This window comes from Protopterus annectens, chromosome 6.part0 (assembly GCF_019279795.1).
Source record: "Protopterus annectens isolate FY-2018-M chromosome 6.part0, PAN1.0, whole genome shotgun sequence".
NCBI classification, from domain to species: Eukaryota; Metazoa; Chordata; order Ceratodontiformes; family Protopteridae; genus Protopterus; species Protopterus annectens.
Window position 1 is genome coordinate 815,420,021 of NC_056737.1, and position 21,998 is coordinate 815,442,018.

At 40.1% G+C, this 21,998-nt stretch overlaps 1 protein-coding gene across 2 annotated transcripts in view; it reads right to left on the minus strand.

The window, feature by feature from the left end:
- Positions 1–5,074, minus strand: part of SYT16 (synaptotagmin 16) — a 1,077,368-nt gene extending 1,072,294 nt beyond the window's left edge. For both annotated transcript variants that reach the window (XM_044074491.1, XM_044074490.1), the window contains exon 1: positions 4,692–5,074. In XM_044074491.1, the coding sequence (XP_043930426.1) occupies positions 4,692–4,704 (13 nt within the window). In that variant the 5' untranslated portion in view covers positions 4,705–5,074. The remainder of the gene's footprint in view (positions 1–4,691) is intronic.
- Positions 5,075–21,998: the final 16,924 nt, after the last annotated feature.

A 21,998-nucleotide genomic window follows, 5' to 3' on the forward strand; every position in this document is an offset into this window, starting at 1 on the left:
AGTTCCCAAGCTAAACAGATATGTAGAATTTAACACCTCTGGGTCAAAAATACAAATATCTCAGAAGTGTGCAGCTGCTAGGAAGTCATAGAGCAATAAAAACACTTTTACATTTGAAACCTAGTAATGATTTATCGTTCAAGACAATAGGAAACCTCTAACTCTAGACATTGTGTCTGCTTGCTGCACTGAAATTTAGATAACACAATCGTAAAACAATTTCCACACATTTTCTTGAAGTTTTGCAAGTTAACTCTGTATGTTTCAGCTTCTACTACTACAACACACATTTGCACAGGTATAAAGTTTATAAACATTTCTGTTCTTCTCCAGTAGGGTATACTGTGGACACATTCTTGAAGCTCAGTGCATAACATACAGTTCAACACACACTTCTGCACCAATAGTTTAATATACACATAACATATATTTATCTTACATTTGTAAGACAAGCATATGAATTATATTAATATTCACAAAAGACACACGACTATCCACAAAATTCCAGACAACTGGGCTATCAATGTCACAGCTACATTCATATGAGTAAAGTTTTCCTTGACTTTTCAGTTGCAGTATGTGAATTATCAGGACACCAATAAAACTGTAAACAACAAAGTTCATCATTTTAATATGTCTCAGAAATAGATGTCTGCTGCAAGATTCATATATAAACATGATTAATTAGACTGCCCTACCTCATAAATCTTCATTCTGTACCCTATGTACTGAACCAGCATTCACAAAAGAAATGTAAACAAATGACATTAAATACATTTTATATAGGAATAACAGCTATCTGCTCCACCAGAATAAGAGCTCTAAATAGACCATATCTTCAAAGCCAAAGGTAGTTTAGCAAGTTCAAATTTCTATACTACAATGTTTACTGAACTATCAACAAACATTAAAAACCACACAGTTAAAGTAAGAGATGTTTTCTACATACACCACGCTAAAATAACAAAATATGGAAGCAACCATGTACTTTTGCTGGATTACAGTACGCAACGTACAAGAAAGTGTCTACAAACATAAAAGAATAATAGCAGCTTTACTCATACCACTTCCAACAAATTTTGTCATTTCTAAACCACCTATCATGAAATTTTCTACTTTATTATGCTACTCAAAATAAAATCACAGGTCACTGAGGACGGTGGTGAGAGGTTCATTCTCAGGAAAAAAGAAGTGAATTAGCAAAATTTGTTACTTATAACCAACTTCAGCATATCATTACATTATTACAAATAATGGTATTACTGATAGTATTAACTCTTTGTCTACACAGGAGTCCCTGAAAGGTTACTTTCTAACCTTCAAGTATTTCATCCTCAGACTTTTTATAAAATCAGGTTATAAACTCTCAGTAAAAGTGTTTGTACCTCTAGAACCATAATCATTGCTATAAAACTATAAACAGCAGAAATGCCCAACACAAACTAATTTTAACAGTGGTATCATTTATTGCACTCAAAGTCTTAAACTAAATTTTACAATTTATAATAAACAAGTTAATATTAATATGGTAACATTACATAAAACAACTTATTAATCTATCAGTAAACTTCCCAGCTATGTATGTACCCTCAGCACCATTTCCTGTTTAATTTATGAGTTCCACATAAAAACAGACAATTCAGTATATATTATTTGGTTGTTTGAATGTTAGCAGAAGTATCAAAATCATGACATTAACATTGTTATCCTATGCACGGGTTCCCTCAGATTAAGTATGGTATCATTCCAGTTATTCTCATTAGGTGTCATATACAATTATTGACCATGGAATGGGTAAGGCCAATCTATATCCACATGGGATAGGTTAACTCAAGCATCAAAAAGGAAACTGTCTTGTTTAAAATGGCTTGCAAGGGCAAATAGCTTAGTACTTACTTATGAACCTAAGACAAATTAAATTATGTACATTATCTTCACTCGATATATCTCTAACTTTTCTAAAAACAGCCAAATATCATTGGTAGTTATGCCACTGTCCAAATTGTAATCTTTAATCTGCTGTCATTTGATAGTTTCTAAGTAACATGATTTTACAATTATTAACTCAGAAAGGAACATGGAAAATTAGACTATATGAGGCATCATTTGGTTGATCATAGCGAAACACCTGGATGAATCACTAGGGATTAATGAATTTAAAGAACAAGTTCAAATGCAGTTGCATAAACATAAAGTAAATTTGTGGGAGAACTTCATTACATTGCAGATGGAATCAGAAAAAGCAACATATATCCAAAAGATGGACTCAAACCAAACAGCTGCTTACCAAATAGGCATTTGTTTAGACAACAATGTGCACACAGTTCTGTAAATGATGTGCACAGTAAAATGGTAAAATTAGCACATTAGGAAGCACTTGCAAACTGTTCTAATTATAAACAATCAAGAAGTGTTATGACAAAAGGCACACCCCATATCATATACCTGCATGATGCAAGGCGACTCAGTTTATGGTCAAATATCCCAACAGCACTTAACTCAAATGCTATTTCAGTGAATGTAATTACTTAAAACAGCACCTAATCAAGCAATAAATAAATAAAATAATATATATATATATATATATATATATATGTGTGTGGCTTTAAGGTAAAAGTACATCTATATTTATACTGCTCAGCTTATGGTCAAATGTCCAACAAACTTTGTTAAACATAATTACTTGAAGCAGCACTAGACAAAAAAAGAAGAGGAAAAAGAAAATTGTTTTATGTGGAGGCAAAGCCCCACCACACCCTCCTAGTACACCTGATCCCATACCTGCTCATGCTAAGAAAGTGTGAAGTCATGGCAACATGCATAAAAGTAAAGTATTTTCAACAAATCATATTTGTCAGACTGTGTTTTGTCTAACATGACTTGATGAAAACAATCACTACTGTCCTCATCAGTTCTGAGAAGGATTTCCAAGCATAAAGAGAAACTGTAAAAGATGAGACATTCCACGACATATTTCTTATGTCATTTTTATAATGTTTCCAGTTTCATGTGGTTGACATGTAGAGATTACCAAGAAGCCAAAACAGGACTATCACCATATGTAAACACTTCATCTAATACCAATTGTCACAATAAATAAATGAACATAGGAAAACTGCTAATCCTGTACAGGCCAATGCATGTAAACATATTTTCATTCCATGCATCTCTGTCTAGTACATATCTTTATATTGACAGCATACCCACTGTCATGAATATTTCTGCTTTCTGATGTCTGTGACTAATTTTGCAACTGAAGTCTAGCTGACAAAACTGTGTTTACAACTCATATTAATAACTGTTCATTTCATCAACTGCAGGAATTGTATTTATGCAAAGTATTTTAACCAAGCTATTAAAGTTCTTTGAATATTATTTTTATTTTCATAACTCCTGAAAGGTGTACCATTTCTCCACTCCTGAAACAAGAGGAGGTCTCTCCTCCTGGATAACAGCAAACATCATACTAAGCATATAAAGGAAGGCTAATTATCCATCTAATGGGAACCCCTGCCCCCAAAGCATCTGTTTATCCCTGCCCCTTACTCTTCTTACCTCATGTTCCATGTATGACAGGCTTCACATATGTTCAGCTGTTGACCTAACTTTTAGCAATCTTTTTGTGGGCTGATTCAGGATCTCCCTGCCTTCACTGAAAAAAAGTGGTTCCTTATGCAAGACTTAACTTTCCTTCCATTACCTTTGCATCCACCCATACTTCCTTTGTAGCTCCAGCCCTAATCCTGGACAGGATATCAGTCTATAGTAGGCTGTCTGTCTGCTGTTTCCTCTGCTAAAAGTTCCTAACACTTTTCAGTACGCAGCATATTTTGATTTCCTGACTTTTTTCCTGTGGATGCACTTTACAATGGAATCAGCTCTAATTTGTATTTCGTTCTACTACCCCACCCCATGTCTTTTTCTACTGAGCGCCTCTTTAACTTATCCCAGTCTCATCTCAATGTTTCCTTTCCGGCTGGTTTTAGTTCTGGACGTTTCATGTTGTAGGGGACACTGCACACCCTCCCCCAGTACCTATACAATGTGCCTGCTGTTTAGAACTGCGTCTCATCCCAAACTGCTTTGTCTGTTACTAAGCAGAGAAGATAACCTCAGGTTCCGACTCTGAACACACACACATGCAATTAAGATGCTTCTTTTTCTTCCGGGGTGTTTGCAGAAATGGAACACTGGTTCTGTCTGCCTTGCCTAATCACAGCTATAGAAATAAACATCTACACCACCAGCTCCAGTACTGTCAAACACACGCCGGCATACGGGGGCTGAAGTGTAGGAGGAAGCGGTACACCTGTGCCAAAAGGAATGGCACAGTTGTTTGTGTTAACGCTGCCCTATGTGCGGGTTCATGTTGTTTATGCTTATATATAAATATTTACACGAGCAGCTATCCCCATAATAAAACCTGGTCACCACCTATTACAATAGGGCCATAAATTACATAATGTATACATATATCTAGGTCAGAGACAAACTAACGGAGCTTTTGTATTTCAGCACTGTTTTACAAACAGCAGGGCTGGCGATGTATGTACACACAGCCTTTCCATAATATAACAACAGCAGAAATGAATACAGCAGTCTCTGTACGTACACATCCAAAACCTTATCACGCTCATTTATGTATTGGCTAAAGCAACGGTGCGTTTCAATAAAATGATATATTTGCTTACTGTCCGTCGCCATGATAATGGCAGCTCCGTAGTCGCATTTGCTGCAGAGTCCTAAACGAGCTCCGGATGTGGCTGACGCTTTTCCTTGGGCACAAAAATCAATGGGTTTGGACGCCGGAGCGCAGGTGTTGCTGCTGCTTCCCAGAGAGCCGCTGCCAAAGCAAGACCTGCTGCAGCTCTCTGTGACCCAATCAGCGCACACTCAGAGCTCCCCTTCTATGTGTTAAATATTTCAACATGAAGTGAACCTCGGGGCTGAAAGTTCACTTCACGTACGTCAACAAGCATGGTTTCCAAGAAGCCAAGCTTTATATTTTGGAGGGGCTCTTCCACATCCCCCAAAGCACACCGTTAGGTTTTCAGAGCATGACACAAATGAAATGCCCACGTCTAGCCACTGGTTATCTCTTCTAGTATAATCATCACTATGAGGGTGTAACCTGGACTTTGCAAACGAGCCAAGACTGACGCTGTACTGCTGAATCTGGATAAATGCTGTCCTGTAATTTTTTAATAAATTTATGTTTCTATACAGAGTTATGGAAGCCAATAACCAGTACAATACATTGATTATTTATAATTACCATAATACCTCTCAACTGTCCATATTTTTGCCTCATATATTTGGTCTGTTCCTCATAAAATTTGAGGTTTTCTGGCAAATCACTAAAGATTGAAGTCACTAAATAATGCTAAATAATGACAGTCATTTGAGTTCCAGACTTTATATCCTTCAGAAAATATTTAATAATGCAAAATCTGTTATTGTAACAACTTTCTAAGTTGATTGGAACAATATTTAAACTCTGTCTCTATTTGTGGGCCTTTGTCCCCCATTCTTTCTGGCTTTGTCCAGATTTCTTGCACTGAGAGGTTGAGATGTATGCATACCATGCAGTCAGTCTAACGATGAAAGTTTTACTGTAGAGGGGTGATGCAATATAATCGGCATTTGCTTTGTCATTTCTGTAGTGTCATTATATTAAATAATCCGTAGTATAAAGCCTTTATTCTGTTGCACATACCATTTACTGTCACACCATTTCTGTTAATTTTACTTTACTAACAAACTAACAGCCACCAAACAAGAACATATTTGGACCAGTACTGATTGTTAGATTTAGCTGTGGTGGTGGTGCTGCGGTAGCGTTGTCGCCTCATAGCAAGACATTGTCTCGTTCGATTCTCAGCTAGAGCGTCTTCTGTGTGGAGGCATACGTGAATGGGGTGTGCCTTCGTTGAAGGTTGTGCGTCAGGGCTGGTAACCCGGTACGTAAAAATCCACTACCAATCATTAGCGGACTGGAGTTCCGCTGTGGCGACCCCACAACTGGAAAAAGCCGAAAGACACAAACTGATTGTTAGATTTAAAAAAAAGATGACTGAATGTCTGTTTGTAGAAAAAAAGAGTGCTAGAAAGCTGAACACTGTACCTAAAGTAAGCCTCAGGATAATGAATCAGTTTACTATCAGAAGTATGCATAAGTGGCAATACTTATTTATACTGGTTACTATACACAGTGACTTCTTCAGGAGCAGAAAGCAAATACTAGTTGGTAGTTGTTAAGTTTCACAATATATGTAAATCAGAGTTGATATGTATTTTATTTAATAGTTATCCAGCAAAAAAAAAAAAGCCCTTGACATGGTCCAGACCAAAAGAGAAATACAATATAGAATGACATTTTAGAGTAGAAACCACTCAACCAGTATTTAGGGAAGGAAAGATAAATACCCATACAGATACAAAGATGATGATGATGATGATAACCACACTAACAAGAAGTCAGCATTAAACCCAGCATGTTGGCACTTTCAGGAGGAATCTTTAATAAGTGAGCCAAGATGCTCCTCTCTTATGAGGTATTACAGCTATTTCTGAACCTCCTGGTGGATGCATTACATTACCTGTATCCTGCTAATATGGCAATACAGAGAGTAAAGTAATGTCTTTTGGCTTTTCCCGGTTAGGGGTCGCCACATCAGAAGTCCGGTCTGCTAATGATGGCAGTGGGTTTTTATGATGCCAAGTTGCCATCCTGTCGCCCAACCTTCAAAGAAGGCACACCCATTCACGCATGCACCTACCTGCATGTCTTTAATGTCATTCAACCGCGGGGAGGACATGCAGACTCCACACAGAAGGTGCTCCAGCCGAGAATCGAACGAGAGAACCTCTTGCTGTGAGGCGACAACGCTAATCACTGCACCACCATGGCGTGCTCATGAAACTAATTCCTGAATCTTCTTTTCTGCAGTGTGGCCAAATGTTTCAGTTTGTCACCTGACCCACTGACATTTAGGTTTTGCTGTACTAGGGCAACAGAACAAGTAATGCTATACAATGTTCTGAAGATGCATTTTGATAGACCATTAAAGACTTTTCAACTGTCCAAGCTCAGTAAACCAACTATTGTGTTTGAATAACAGCTGTCACTTAGTGTGTATGCTTTTTATAGACCTATATACTCAAATGTGTGAAAGTGCAACACTCTACCCAAATACCTTGACACTTTGTGGATATATAGGCCATGCTTAATAACAAAAGAAAAAAAAAACAGGAAAAAAGGCTTTCTGGCTGTTCCAGCAGTTTCCACTCACACAGGTGCACATACATAGAAAGAAAAACATTTTGTATATTTCTGTTTGCAACCACATCTTATTTTCTCAGAGTATTCTAAAACTCAGACACATCAGATATTTTGTTTTCAGATAGCAAATGAGAAAATTAAGATAACTCAGACAGAAACATCTGCAGTTTAACTAATAACTAATATTCATGTTTATATAATTAAGGGTAAACAAGGCAACTGCTGATTTTACTTTCTTAATCAAGGGCCATTATATCGACATAAATAAATTAAAAAATCTACATCATAAGATGTTTAACATTTTACTTCAGTAGTGTGCACATTTTTAAATTACTGTTCTACGCATTGTGCTGTCTGCAAGTAGTTCAGAGTGCTGTGAAGTGCCTTTTTGACAATGTTTTATATTTTATATATTAATATTTTGTATGGATTCTGTTTTCAAAATTAGATGGGAACTAGACCTTGTTTACCTGAACTTATACCCAGGCTGAGAGTGAAATAAGTCCAGTGGGAAATGTGCACTTCCCCAGTTAACAAAGCTAAAACAAATAAAGAAAGAAACTTTCTTTTCAAAATTTAGGAAAAATGCTGCACTTATTATTTATTATTTAACTGGATAGCTGGACTAATCTAAGATATACCATATTCAGCTATGATCTAGGCCAAAGGTACAATTAACATGCAGCAAAACAAAATCAATCAATGGCAGGACAGTAGAGCTATAACAATTGCTAACATAATACTATATGAAAAAAGAGGTAAATGAATACATGAAATCCCTTTTATCAGTGTCTGTCGTATGGTGTACAGACTGAAGTGTTAGGGAACTGGGTAGCTTCTAAATAATTATTTTGTAATGGCATTAAGTACATGGAGAAATCCCTGGGTAGTGAGTTAGCAGTAGACTGGTTATGTTTTAAGTCTGTCCTGAAACGGACTGGAAAATATATTCATGAAGCCTGCCAATGCAGGTCATTGTTAGGTTCCTGGGGAGGAAGATTTATATCCTAATAGTTAGTGTTAGTCACATTTTTTTCTAATAGCAACAGTACCATTGTGCAAAGTTTCTTTTACTTTATTTTGTGTTTGTCTTCTGGGTAGTACACTGATCCCCAATGACCTTTTTTCAGACTCACCCTGTGAGCAATGTCTGGTTAAATGAATTGCTCAAAGTCACACAGTTAAGACACAGAGGCTCAGTGAATCAAACCTTGCACCACTGGACCACAGGAACCACTTGTTAACAGCTGCTTAATCCTGTAAGATAACTGCCAGACTCTAAGCCAACTGTCAGGCAAGCTGACAGAAATTATTTATTAAAAAAAAGTCAGGATCAGTGAGCAGTTCTTGTCTTTCTCAATTGTACTTTTCTTACAGAGGAAGAGACTTCCAGAATACAAGTAATCAGTATTACTTAAAAGTGCTCCGTTATAAAGAAATCCCATATGATAATTCTGTTTCATTTAACAAATTCTGAGTGATGGAGGTTCCACAGTAGTGCATACTTAAAGTGAATTGTAGTAAAAGTAGTGGATTAGAAAGGAAATCGGGGGATAAAATGTTATACAATCAGACAAGGAGATAAAGTAAGTTAAGGTGGCATGGAACATATAGTTATATTTATGTCACCATTTTGGAAGTTCGAGACTCAACCGTGATAGTTGTAGAATCATATAATTCATGATAACAATAATAATACTAATAATGCTCCTGAAGGTAAAACAGTGAAGGGTAAAACTCACTGTTATCCATTAAATGTGTTTTTGCAGGGGAGGAAGCCCCACCCCCTTGTGGAGGCTGCACCTTCCATACACTGTACCTCAGAGAAGGGAGAATTCTCCATGGTACAGCAATTTTGGACTTAGTGTACATTTCCCCCAGTCACTCTTAATTCCTTAGAGTTTCAGAATTTGTACTGTCAACCTTGAAAATACAATGGGAGGCCCATATTTACAGAGAAAAGACTGATGAATCCATACAAAGCAGTCTATCAAGAGTATTTTGTAGGGATGAGGTGGCAAAATACTTACAAAATACACAATTATTTTAGTTTCAGGTTTCAGGCAGGTAAATTGAACTACAGAACCCTTTTCTCCAACCTTGTTACATAATAAAAAACAATGTACAAAATGTATCATTATCTTCATCATATAATGTACAAAATGTATCATTATCTTCATCATATAATGTACAAAATGTATCATTATCTTCATCATATAATGTACAAAATGTATCATCTTCATCATATAATGTACAAAATGTATCATTATCTTCATCATATAATGTACAAAATGTATCATTATCTTCATCATTATCATACATCTGTTTCTCCTTTTACATGAGGTCAGGATATTGCATCTACTGTTGCAAAGCCTCTTGATTCAGAGCCATTTTGCTACCTTCTTCAGCAGTCATGCCCATCTGTCTCAGGTCTTCTCTCCTGCAATCCATCCATCTTGTAGGTGGATGTCCTCATCTCCTCTTGCCTTCTTCTTGTCTCTCTCAAATCACTTTTATTAAATCATCTTCTGCTTTCCTGCACATGTGACAGAAGCACCATCATTTGTTCTCCTTGATCGTCTCTGTAACTGGGGCTAATTTAGCTTCTGATCTGATGTCCTTATTTCTTCATCTGCCTATGGTGTACATCCTACTACACATGCCAGACACTTCATTTCCATTACCTCAAGGTTCAAACAATCAAATTAATTACAAATAAAAAAAAAATAGCATTAATACGGTACTAAGAAAAACACAGAATATCATATTCACAATACTTCATAATACCACAGGTCTGGGCAACATAACGGATGGACACACTTTCCTGCTCATCCATTCAGACCTATCTGTGCCAGTAGTAATAATAAAATCTAACACCATTTCTATGGTTGTGTCAATGAGCCCACACATTTATGAGCAGTTTCTTGAATGCTCTTATGAAACTTGGATGTGAGGGAAAAACAGACGTGATTTCATAAGGGAGTGCATTCCAGATTTAGGGTACTAATATTGAAAATGGGTGCTGACAAGCCAGATTCTCTATAACTATGATAATACAACTCAAAATCCATCTGGTGAGAGTTACTTTAGAAATCAGTTTCCCTAGAAAGGGTTTTGCAAAGGAGATGAAAAGTTGGTCAGATTTACGGAAGACAGCCGTCCTGTGTAAATAAAAATGTAACTGTCTGTGAACATCCAGTAAATTAAGTTTATACTCCCCCTTGTTCTGGTAATTGGGGAAAAAACTGGCAAATTAATGGATTGATTAATGTTCGTCTCAGAAGCCACTTTGGGAGGAAAAGAGGGGTTAGTCCTGAGAGATACCCTGTCCTTGTGAAATACAAGGTATGGAGGTTTGATAAAAAGAGCCTGAAGCTCCGACTCTCTTCTGGCTGAGGTAATGGCTACCAAAAAAGCCGTCTTCCATGACAGGAACTTCAGATCAATGGAAGCTGCAGGTTCAAATGGAGGTGATACTAACTCCTGAAGAACTAAGGTCAGGTCCCACAGTGGGGATGAATTTCTGATAGGAGGTCTCAACAGAAAGGTACCTTTTAGAAAGGCCTTACAAATTCTAGTAGGAGCAAGAGAACCAAAGTTGTCCCCAATATGAAAATGGGAAATAGCAGCCAGCTGAACCTTTACAGTAGATGAACTGGGCCCCTGCTGAAAAATATGAGACAAGAATTCTAGAACCGCTGGAATAGGAGCAGTAAAAGTATCCAAGTTCTTATGTGAAGCCCAAATGGAAAAAACTTTTCCATTTACTATTGTAAATCTTCCTGGTAGAGGGCTTATGTACCGCCACCAGAATGGACTTGACTAGGGATGAGATACCGGGAGTCCTGGCAATTAAGGGAACTGGATCAACCAAGCTGCAAGCTTGAGCTCGTCCAGATTCGGAGGGGTCATTCCTGTGGGGTGAGAGATCAGATCCAGAATGGGATCCAAGATCCAGTGAAGAGCTATGAGATGAGACTGTAGGCAGGGGAACCAGACTTAACGAGGCCAGAATGGGACTATGAGGATAATCTTGCTCCCCAACCGACGAGCTTTCTGCAAAAATGTTGTCATCAGCGGAAATGGTGGATACGCATAAAGAAGACTGGGCAGCCAAGCATGGACTAGAGCGTCTCTGGGGGCTTCCCCTAAGGGAGGAATTAGAGTGAAAAACTCACTGCACTTTGCATTGGAAGGCGATGTGAAGAGATCGCAGCAAGGCTGACCCCACTTGAGGAAGATCTGTTCCACTACAGAAGAGTTCAGAGACCACTCATAAGGGGAGAGAATAGTTCTGCTCAATTTCTCTGCCAGAATGTTGGAGCGACCCAGAATGTGCATCGCTAACAGGAAGCGATTGGTGGAGATCACCCATTCCCAAACTCTCATGGCCTCGCTGCAAAGAGGGTAGGACCTGGTTCCCCCCTGTTTGTTGATATATCAGACCACTGACATATTATCTGACTGGATCGCAATAGTCCCCAGAGGAAGGAAGGCATGAAGGGCCTGCAATGCTAAAAGGACCGCCCTCATCTCCAGTACATTTATATACAGAACAATCTCTGTATGAGTCCACGTGCCTTGGACAGTTCTGCACGCACAATGCCCCCCCACCCTAGGCGGGAGGCGTCCGTGGTCACTGTGGCCTGGGGTAGGGGCATAACAAATGGTCGTCCTTCCTGAAGGTCTCGGGATTGGAGCCACCACATGAGGGAGTTCCTGCAAACCCTGCTGAGGGGGATCGGCAAGTTTAGTGGATGATGTAGAATGGACCACTGGACTTGCAAAGTCCACTGTAAAACCCTCATGTGTAGGCGAGCGTAAGGGATCAAATTGATTGCTGTCACCATGGAACCCAAAGCTCTCAAGACTAACTCTGCTGGGGGAGCAGGAGACTGAAGAAGAGCTAGTACATGTAGATTCATGCTGTGAAGTCTGTCTGGCGTTAGGAAAGCCTTCACCTGAAGGGAATCTATCCTGGCCCCTATAAAGTCTATAACCTGAACAGGTTGAAGGAATGACTTCTTGACATTTATGGTGATCCCCAACTGGGGTGATAAACGGAGGAAGAAGTCCCTGGCTAGAGAGAGTAGACACCTGGTGGGGGCGGTGAGGAGTCAGTCATCTAGGTACAGGAAGACCTGTATGCCCTGGAGCCTCAGGTGGGCCGCTACAACGGCCATGACCTTGGTGAACACCCTGGGGGCTGTGGTGAGACCAAAGGGTAGGACCCTGAACTGGTAATGACTGGCTCCTAGCCGAAAGTGGAGAAACTTCCTAGACCATCTGTCCATGAGTATATGGTAGTAAGCATCCTTGAGGTCTATGGAGCAAATCCAGTCCTCCTCCTGCAAGAGGGGCAGGACGGATTGGAATGTGACCATCTGGAATTTCTCCTTGGCAATGAAGAGGTTCATTGTTGACAGGTCGAGAATCGGCCTTAAGTCCCCCGTCTTTTTTGGCACCAAAAAGAACCTGGAGTAGATGCCTGATCCAGACTGGTCTGGGGGCACATGCTGGATGGCTCTTTTTTCTAACAGCTTTTCTATTTCCAAAGCCGCAGCCTCCCTTTGAGTGGGTGGAACATCTGGGAGGTGCCTTGAGTAAGTGGGCTTGTTTATGAAGGGGATTGAATAGCCTCTGGATATTATCTGAAGCACCCAGTGATCTGTCGTGATGGACTCCCATTGAGCCAGGTGCCTCGAGAAATGTCCTCCGACTGCCTCCAGAGGGGAGCAGTCAGGCAACCCCTCAGGGCTGCTGCGTGGATTGGTCGGAAAAAGGTTCCCATGACCCGAAGTTCTTTGGACCCCCTCTGACTCTGGGCCTGCGTCCACCTTGTGCCCCTCTGCCTCTGGGGGAGGAGGAATCCTGAGCATTCCGGGCCTGCTGAGATTTCTGGAACCACATCTTCTTCTGCCCTCACTGGTTCCTGGAGAAGGACCTTTGAGGGGTAGAGAAGCGGATTCCAATGGCTGTCAGCGTTTTCCCGTCTTTCTCGCTCTGGACCAGCATCTCCCGGACGGTCTTCCTGAACAGGGTAGAACCATCAAAGGGTGCATTCACGAAGGATGCCTTGAAAGGTTCTGAGAAATCACAAAGCAGAAGCCAGGCATGACTCCTTAAGCTGATACCGGACTCACTAGCTCTAGCGGCTCCTTCTATGGCATGGGAGAGTAGCCGCATAGATGTATTTGACACTGATTTGAAAGTGGCCATACGTGCCGGGAAAGTCTGTTTATCCTTGGCCAACATGGACTCTGGGGGTGACTCAGCATTCTCTTTAACCAGGTCCCACTGCAGTCTAATAACATGGGTCAAGTAATTCAGCACCCTAATAGAGAAGGTAGCTGAAGCACACATCCACTTTCCAATACAGTCAATTGCCTGTGACTCCTTGTCAGGGGGATGGACTGAGGAACTGTCCTGGGCTAGTTCCTTTTTGGTGGCCGCCGCCACCACCATGGCATCTACCGGGGAACCCTTGCTCCATGAAGCTTTGTCTGAAGGTGGGCTCAAAATCTTGTCTGGCCTCCTGGGGAAGGGCTCTACAGTATCCGGTTCCTTCCACACCCTGGTGGTAATCAGGTCGACCAGAGGGTCAGCAGGGGGGACACCCAAGAGGTAGATGGGCCTGTGTCGAACGCCTCCAGGAATACCGACTCGTCCGAGGAAGGCTTTTTGGCAGACCACCCCCCCTTTGGCAGAGCATTTCCATAATGTCTCCGAAGGAGATGTCGTCGGAGGGTGACTTGGGGGAACCTTCCCCTTCCTCCAAATCGGTATCCTCAGTAAGGGACTCAGGGGAGTCCAAGTGCCTCCTTTTGCACAGGTGTTTGTGTGGAATCTTCTCAGGGGGACTGTCCGAGGGGGGTTCACCAACAGATTCGTATTCCTCCAGAGGAACTGGCTGGGGCATCAATGATACAGGCTGTCCCTGGGTCTGGATGATGGAGGACAAACCGAGCTGCAAGAGAGTGGGGGCGGATCCTGATAACAGAGTGAGGGGTATCGATCCTGTAGAGAGAACCCTCTCCACAACATTGAATGCCAAAGGGGAATCAGCCACTCTAAGACAGGTGGCCAGCACCCTCGGATCCGATGAAGGGATCGGAGTCAGAGGCGAAGCTCTCAGATCCAAGTGGATGGTGTGCTCTGACCACAATGGAGCTGAAGACACACTCGCCCCCTCGGATCTGATGCCCGGCTCTCGGCTCCGAGAGCTCAGATCCAAAAAAGGATCTGATAGGCTCGAGGGCATGGCCGGCGTCGAGGTAGAGATAACCATTGGCGCCGACTCCCTGACTCCTCGGATCCGAAGACTCCGAAACCCAGTAGTGGATCGGAGAAAGAGCTATCAGGGCAAGCAGTGGAGCTGAACTCCCCCCAGAGGGGGGGGTGCAGCAACACTCCCATCTGCAGCTGAGTCTGTAAAAAGTGATGCATTATCCGGTCCATATCTGCCTCCGAGAGGCTTCTAGTAGATCTGGACGAGGCCGCTGAAGCTGACGAGACGACCTTGAAGATGTTCGGACCTCCTCCTCCAGCTCCGGAGAAAAGCATGGAGAACGGAGCCGTGGGGAGGAAGGTTTGAAAGTCCTCGATGGGGAAGGGAGAACCCTGATGGGAGGGGCCGAGGGTTCAATTTGGCCCGCCGCTTATGGCTTCTATCTCTGTCCCTTTCTCTCTCTTTCTCTCTCTCCCTTCTCTCTTTCCTGTCTTTTTTCACCTCTTGATCTCCCTGGGACGAGGTTGGAGGGTGAGTCCCAGCCAGGGGAGGAGGACCAGATGGTTGGGCATCTGCAGCCACGGTTGTCGCTACCTACTGAGGGAGAGGAGGAAGAAGAAGCTGATTCGGCGGGTAGAAGGCTCGCCAGAATCAGCTTATTCTTCCTGTCTCTCAAAGCCCGGGGGTTAAAGGCTGCACAAATTTGGCAGCCTGTGGAAAGATGGGCCACCCCCAAGCAAAGAACGCACTGAGTGTGACCATCCGCTGGCGACAGCTTATGGCCACACTCAGTGCACTTAGAAAAAGTAAGTTTTTGGCTGTCAGCCATACCACACACTCACACGCACACCTGAAGAGAAAGGGGCCTACTGGTGATAGAGCTACGAAGAATAAGGGGGATATAGAGAAGGTAATAAGAAAAGGAATATCTATCCCAAGAGAAAAATACTACACACATATACACACACACACACACACACACACACACACACACACACACACACACACACACACACACACACACATAACTAAGAACCCAAAGTTTTAGCTTTAAAACTGCAAAATACTTAACTCGCTTGGAGCTCGAGGAATCCCGTGCTTGGCAAAGCCACGGCAAATGAGATCTGAGGATTGGAAAGAGGTTGCAGGGAAGTATGGGTAAGGGGTGGAGCTTGGAGCTTGGATCTTTAGCTTGGTGTGCTGCCGGCTCGGATCTGTATCGGAGACGTAGCCTACAGGTTGCTGATCAAATGAAGTTAACTACTTCAGATCTAATGTTAATACATATATTTATTATGCATGAGATAATTTTATTTTTTTATTTTTATTTTATTTTTATTTTTTTTTTAAATAATGTAATGAATGTTAAATCATGTGGTTATTTCATATGGACTGGTTAGTAGTATAACTAATGTTAGCACATGCATTTATTCCAAATGAACTGCTTACTGGTATAACTAATGTAGGCACATCGTGTATTATTCCACATGAACTGGTTAGGGATATAACTAATGTTATCAGATGTATTTATTCCACATGAGTTGTTATGGTACAGCTAATGCTATTATATATATATTTTAAAAGGATAATGTAAGGGAGTTGTGGAAATAATTTGATTCATGGCAGGATATCTGGAATTCACTGCAGGGCAGCAGCCATGTAAGAGAATTAAGTTGACTGGTTTCCATGTGAGGGGTCCCATGACAGATGACCTTCCCTTATTGAAGTTTTCAGCAGCAATTTATCCAAGGTCAGCGAGTGTTATCCCTTACAGGTAGCACTTATTTATTCAGGACTGGTAGTAAAGTTAGTTCAGGCAGGTATTCACATGTATACTCAGGGTTTGGTAAGGATAAGTTCAAGGTTTATCCCACATAATACAGCAGGAGGCTAGTTAAGGAAATACAAGAGGGCAGAAATAAGGAGGTTAAAAATGGTATATAAGTTGTAATCAGCTGGAACGAGAGGGGTCTATGGTTAATCATCGAATGGATTAACCATCAAACAGCACATCATTGAAAGCAAACTATCGAATGTTCATTGCTTGATCATGCACTTCATCAAACCTGTGAGACGGGGAAAGTAAGTAGTTAGCCAACACTTCCCCATCTCACTTTTCCCCACTCTAGTGTGAGTTCAGAGTTAGTAAATATAGTTGGGGGGGTTTGACATACTACCATTTGTGAGATGGGGAAGTGTTGGCCAACTAGTTACTTTCCCTGTCACACAGGTTTAATGAAGTGCACGTTTGAAAGGGACGTTCGATGGTTTGCTTTCAATGATGTGCCATTCGATGGTTAGTCCATTTAACAACTTACTATATACACAAAAGACAGAAGGTTCAAGAGGAGGGATTTAATTATGACTTGCAAAATCTAAAAAATCATCACATATCTACAGTTGTAAAGACACCCCCTTTCATTGCACAGCTTATAGTGAAAGGTATTGCATCCATATCCAGAGATGTAGGTGTTCCATTGTACTTGGCACTAATAAGCCAGTCACTGGGTATAATGCTGAAATGACCACAATACTTTTTCACAAACAAAAAAAAAAAATCAGGGGCCTAAATATTAAAAACTATACAGACTGTCTCAAAGCCTTTTCTCAGTATCATACAGGCTATTGAGAGGTGACCTCTGCCTTGTGTATAGAGCTTTAAAAGGCCATTTTCTGTCAGGCCAATTACATATTCACATATCCAATTGTGTCATAAAAACCACTCAAGATATCTCAGCCTTTTGCATATTCAACAGAACATGTTGGAAGGATAGGTCTGTACCATACAGAATGTTTTATTGGGTCTATATTAGATAGTCGAAGTTCCGTAACTCAAACACCTAATGGTCGAACCATTAAGTTCGAAGTTACAGAACTTCAACTATGCAAAAAAAAAAAAAACACAAAGCACAAAACAATAACTTGTTGTAAGCAGGGGGGCAAGCCCACCTGCACCCCCCCACACCCCCCACACTTAAATATACCAACTCAGAGATCGCACTACATTGAAGTGAATGGAAACCTCCGCTTACAGAGACTTCCATTCAAACGCTCGAACTTTTACAAATTCAAATGTATGGTCTCAACCATATGTGGTTCGAACATGTAAAAGTTCGACTACGTGAATGGAACCCTGTTTTATTCAAATATAATTTGGACAAATGGATGGATAACAGAAAATTCACCCTCAGTTTAGCACCCCTGTCCCTTATGGATATGAGAAATGTTTAAATGTCCTAACGTTAACGTATCCTTATTGAGCCCATCTCTGGGTTATTTGCATGCAAAAATATAAGGCTAAAAACTACCAGTGAAATGCAAGGCTAGGTTTCTTAAGATCCTCACAGATCAATAGTCTAATGCATACCTATGAATCTATAAGATATGCCTTTGTTTGTAGTTTTCAAAGGAAAACTTCAGAAATCAGGACTGCAGCCCTCCCAGTACTCTCAAATAATTAAGAGCACATGATAGGAGCAGATAAGATATGCAGTGACAAGATCTGCTTCGAATAGTATGAGAGGAATGAAGGTTTAGTAGCCCTTTAAACCTGATCATTTGTACGTACTAGAGAAAACATCTTTTGTTGCACTATCTTTAAAGAAGTGGAGCTGGTAATCCCATAGCTCCTACTAGTACTGGTGACTTGATGACCCAACATGCAGTAATGCTGGTCTGTAGTTATGCAGTTCTTGCAGTGAAGTAACACTAAGGACCAGAAGGTCATAACAATAAAAAGAAATTGTTTACTTAATAATGAACTTGCAAATGGAGCTGTCAGCAGGGATGAGCTTACTAGTAACACATGACAGCATTTGGAGGTTTGGTGTTACAGTTGTGCTTTGAGGGTGGGTGTTTGTTAATACCTTTTTTCTATTGGTTCAGCAGGCTCAGGAAAAAAAAGGGAGAAAAGGTAAGAGGCTAAGGTGGAGAAACAACTAGGCAGGCAGGAGAACCGAGCCAAATTCTTAAAACTTAACAAATCATCTTCAGGAAAAGTATGTAGCTGGGACCCTCAAGACAGAAGAGAATTGACCACAATCCACTCCACCCCACTGAGATTTTGGTGGATAGGTTGACTAATATGTTGAAAACTAGCACAGGTAAAAAAGGTATTAACCTTTTTAAATACACACACAAAGAGTCTGACAACAGGAAGTATGCTGGTTAAGCCCTTCTGGACCCATTTAAATCCTTTGGCACTGTTTCAAGCTCAAAACAGTTTGCTGTCCTGGGCAATTCTGGATTTATACAAAGTGCTATATGAAAGTTATTAGACTATTTAAGTAATTTAACAAAAACAGTGAATTGAGACACCACTATTTCTTTCAGTGTTGCAGTCAGTACTGGTGTAGCTCAAGGTTTGGTGCTTGGTACACTCTCTGCAAAAACAAAAAACAAACAAAAAAAAATAGACATTAACACTAGAAATTAAAAATTCATAACAGAATACAGATCAGACATCTATTATTTTATCAAGTAACATACCTCACCTGGTCATCTCAAAACTGCAAACATGCTTTCTGCCACTCTAAGCATAGCTGAACAATAACGATTCACATGTCAAAGCCTGTAAAAGTAAAGCAGTGCTATTCTCTCCTAAAGTTGGCTCCACTCCACCCACATCTCTCTCTCTCTCTCTCTCTCTCAAATATCCAGTAAAAGATAATGAACCAACCAATCAAAACAAGTCTCTGGACTCCACACATGATAACATCATGATCAAGGAAGTCCCATACTTAAAGTTTTTAGGAGTAATTCTTTAAAAACAGTTAAAAAAAAAATATATATATATATATATATATATATATATATATATATATATATATATATATATATATATATATATATATATACACTCTCCTTCCTAATGTACTCCTCCCATCTTTTCACTAATATTTCTTGGTTTCTGCATTACAAACCAGAAATGGCTACCATTTTCACACTCTGATTAACTGGTTTAAATGTAAATACCCCCTTATACATGGTGCACATTTATAATTGCACAGTAAAACATTTGCACAGCAGCTTATTTACATGATTTTAAATATTTCTTACATGAACATAGCAATTTCACACAAAAACAAGAGAGAAATTAACATATATTGGCTAATTATTGACTAGAAAATACAATACAATAATAGGTAATATATTTCTAGCATGGTGGCTGCAGGGAGAAGATCAAACTGGGGTGTTTTTGAGGTTAGTAATAGTTGACAGGCAAACAAGTAGCTCAAACACTGATGATAACAGAGAACTGAAAGAAGAAAGAATGGAAACGAGCAGGAGGATAAATGAACAGAAGAGGAATTGTAGTTAGTAGTGGGGTGTCGGAGGAAGAGGAAGAGTTTAGGAAATCAGTGCAGTATCAGGAGGAGCAATACGGTACAAATGAATGGGAAGCAAAATGGCTGTACGAGTTGGAGAAAAGTAACCCGAGTAAGGCTTGCTAGGTGAGCAAGAAGAATAGAGACATCTTTGGTAGAGGTGCTGCTTAAGCAAAAATTTGAAACTATTTAAGTTTTCTTTCTATTTTAACTGTGTGGGGATTTCATTTCAGTGTTTCGACACATAATGGGAGTAGCATTGTTAAATGTCTTATTGATATATAGCAAGAGTATATTGCTAGAGCGAAGGTCTCTAGTGGGTGAATAGTACAGTGGAGTATTTTGTAATGCTGGGCATTTGTCTGGAGAGTACAACAGGTTGTAGGCTGTAGACAATGATTAGTTGTAATTATGTCAAACAGTTTGGGAGCTCCACCCAGTTTAATTGTTTTAATGGAGAGAAGTGGTGTGTTTTGTAAGGTTAGTTGGTTGTAAATTTAGCTGTTTTGTAGTAACAGGAGACTGGTTTAGTTTTATACATAGTGCTGATGTTTGTAAGACTAGGGGAAGAATATAACAGAGAAGGAAGGAGGTATGCTACTGCTAAGGTAGTCCTTGCTTGCTCTGTCAGGAAGTGTTTGGCCTTACAGATGGAGACGAGTTTTTGGTGAGTTTTCCTGATGGAATAAAGTAAGTCATGATCATATATGAGGCTGCCATCTATTGTGATTCGGAGTAGTTTAGTTTGGTTTATGGTTTCTATTTTGGCATTATTTGAGGAAATATGAAGTGTGTGTTTCTGGTTAAGGTGTTGTTTTGCAGTAAATAGCTTAAGCTTGTTTTTTTTTTATTATTATTACATTAAGCAGAAAGTTGAACTTTTTTAGCCATATTTCAATGTCACTAAAAGACTTTTGACTGATTTTCTGTAATTTTGTTATTGATGGGACAGAGGAGATAAGGGGTTGAATCACTGATGTATTGTAGAAGAGTGGCAAGTGTTGTAGCGATATGAAGTTTATTTATAAAAATATTAAGAAGAAGGAGGCTGAGTATTGACTCTTGGAGAACACCAGTGTTGAAAGGTTTTGCTACCATTTGATTGCCTGCTGATAATTTGCATAAATAACTCTGAATCTAGGACAGAGAGAGGTAAGTGAGACCTAGAACTTCAAGTTCAGAGGAGCGTTTGGTGGGGCACTGTGTCAAATGCTTTGGAACTTTAAAGGAAAAGTGAAGAAACAAGGTTGCCCTCACTTCTGTATTGTTTACTATGTTGGTGAAGTTGAGGAGGTTAGTAATACTGTGGTTGGGCCTGAAACCGTGCTGGGCATTGGATAGGAGGCTATGTTTGGTTATATGTTTCATAAGTTGAGAGTGAATACATTTCTCAAGGATTTTTGAGAGGGATGAAAGGATAGCAGTAGGCCTATAATTTGTTAACTCTGTTGAACTACTTCCTTTGTGAAGGAGTATAATAATGGATTTTTCCAGATGGATGGGACATAGTTTTCAGTTATTGACCAGCTGATCAGAATGGAGACAGGAAAGGCCAGTGTTTCTGCAACTATTTTGAGGAACTCACTGGGAAGGTTATTGACAGCTGAAGTTGTTGTTTTTAATTTGGCTAGTCATTTTTTACAGTTGATGTTGGGATGGGATGAAAACTAAAAGACAGTGTGTTGCTTTCAAGAATAGATGAAAGTCAGAGGGGGTGAATTGAGGTAGTCATTGATTAGTAATAGAACTGACTGGATAAAATGAGTGTTGAACTGAGTAGCAAAGGACTCTGCTGTTTGAAGCTATACTTGAGACTAGACAGAAATTATATTTCATAGGAACATGTGCATTTAATTGAAAGATTTGATACACATCCAACAACTATTTTAGATCATGCAACAATAAAAACTAAGAAAAAATGCATGATAATGAAGTAAAAATGAGACTTTGGTGCTTTCCCACCTAAGTGATAAAAAGAGAGGAATTTAAGGTATGGGTAGTGAAAATTATTTGAGAGCTATTAGGAATGTTAGAATCATTCAGACGTTATAGCTAGTGAGTGGGATAAAATGAAAATGGAGTTTAAAAATAGGGTAGAAATAAAACAGAAAGAAATGTGGTTAAGAAGAAATGGGGATTACTTAGAGTGGTTTACAGAGGT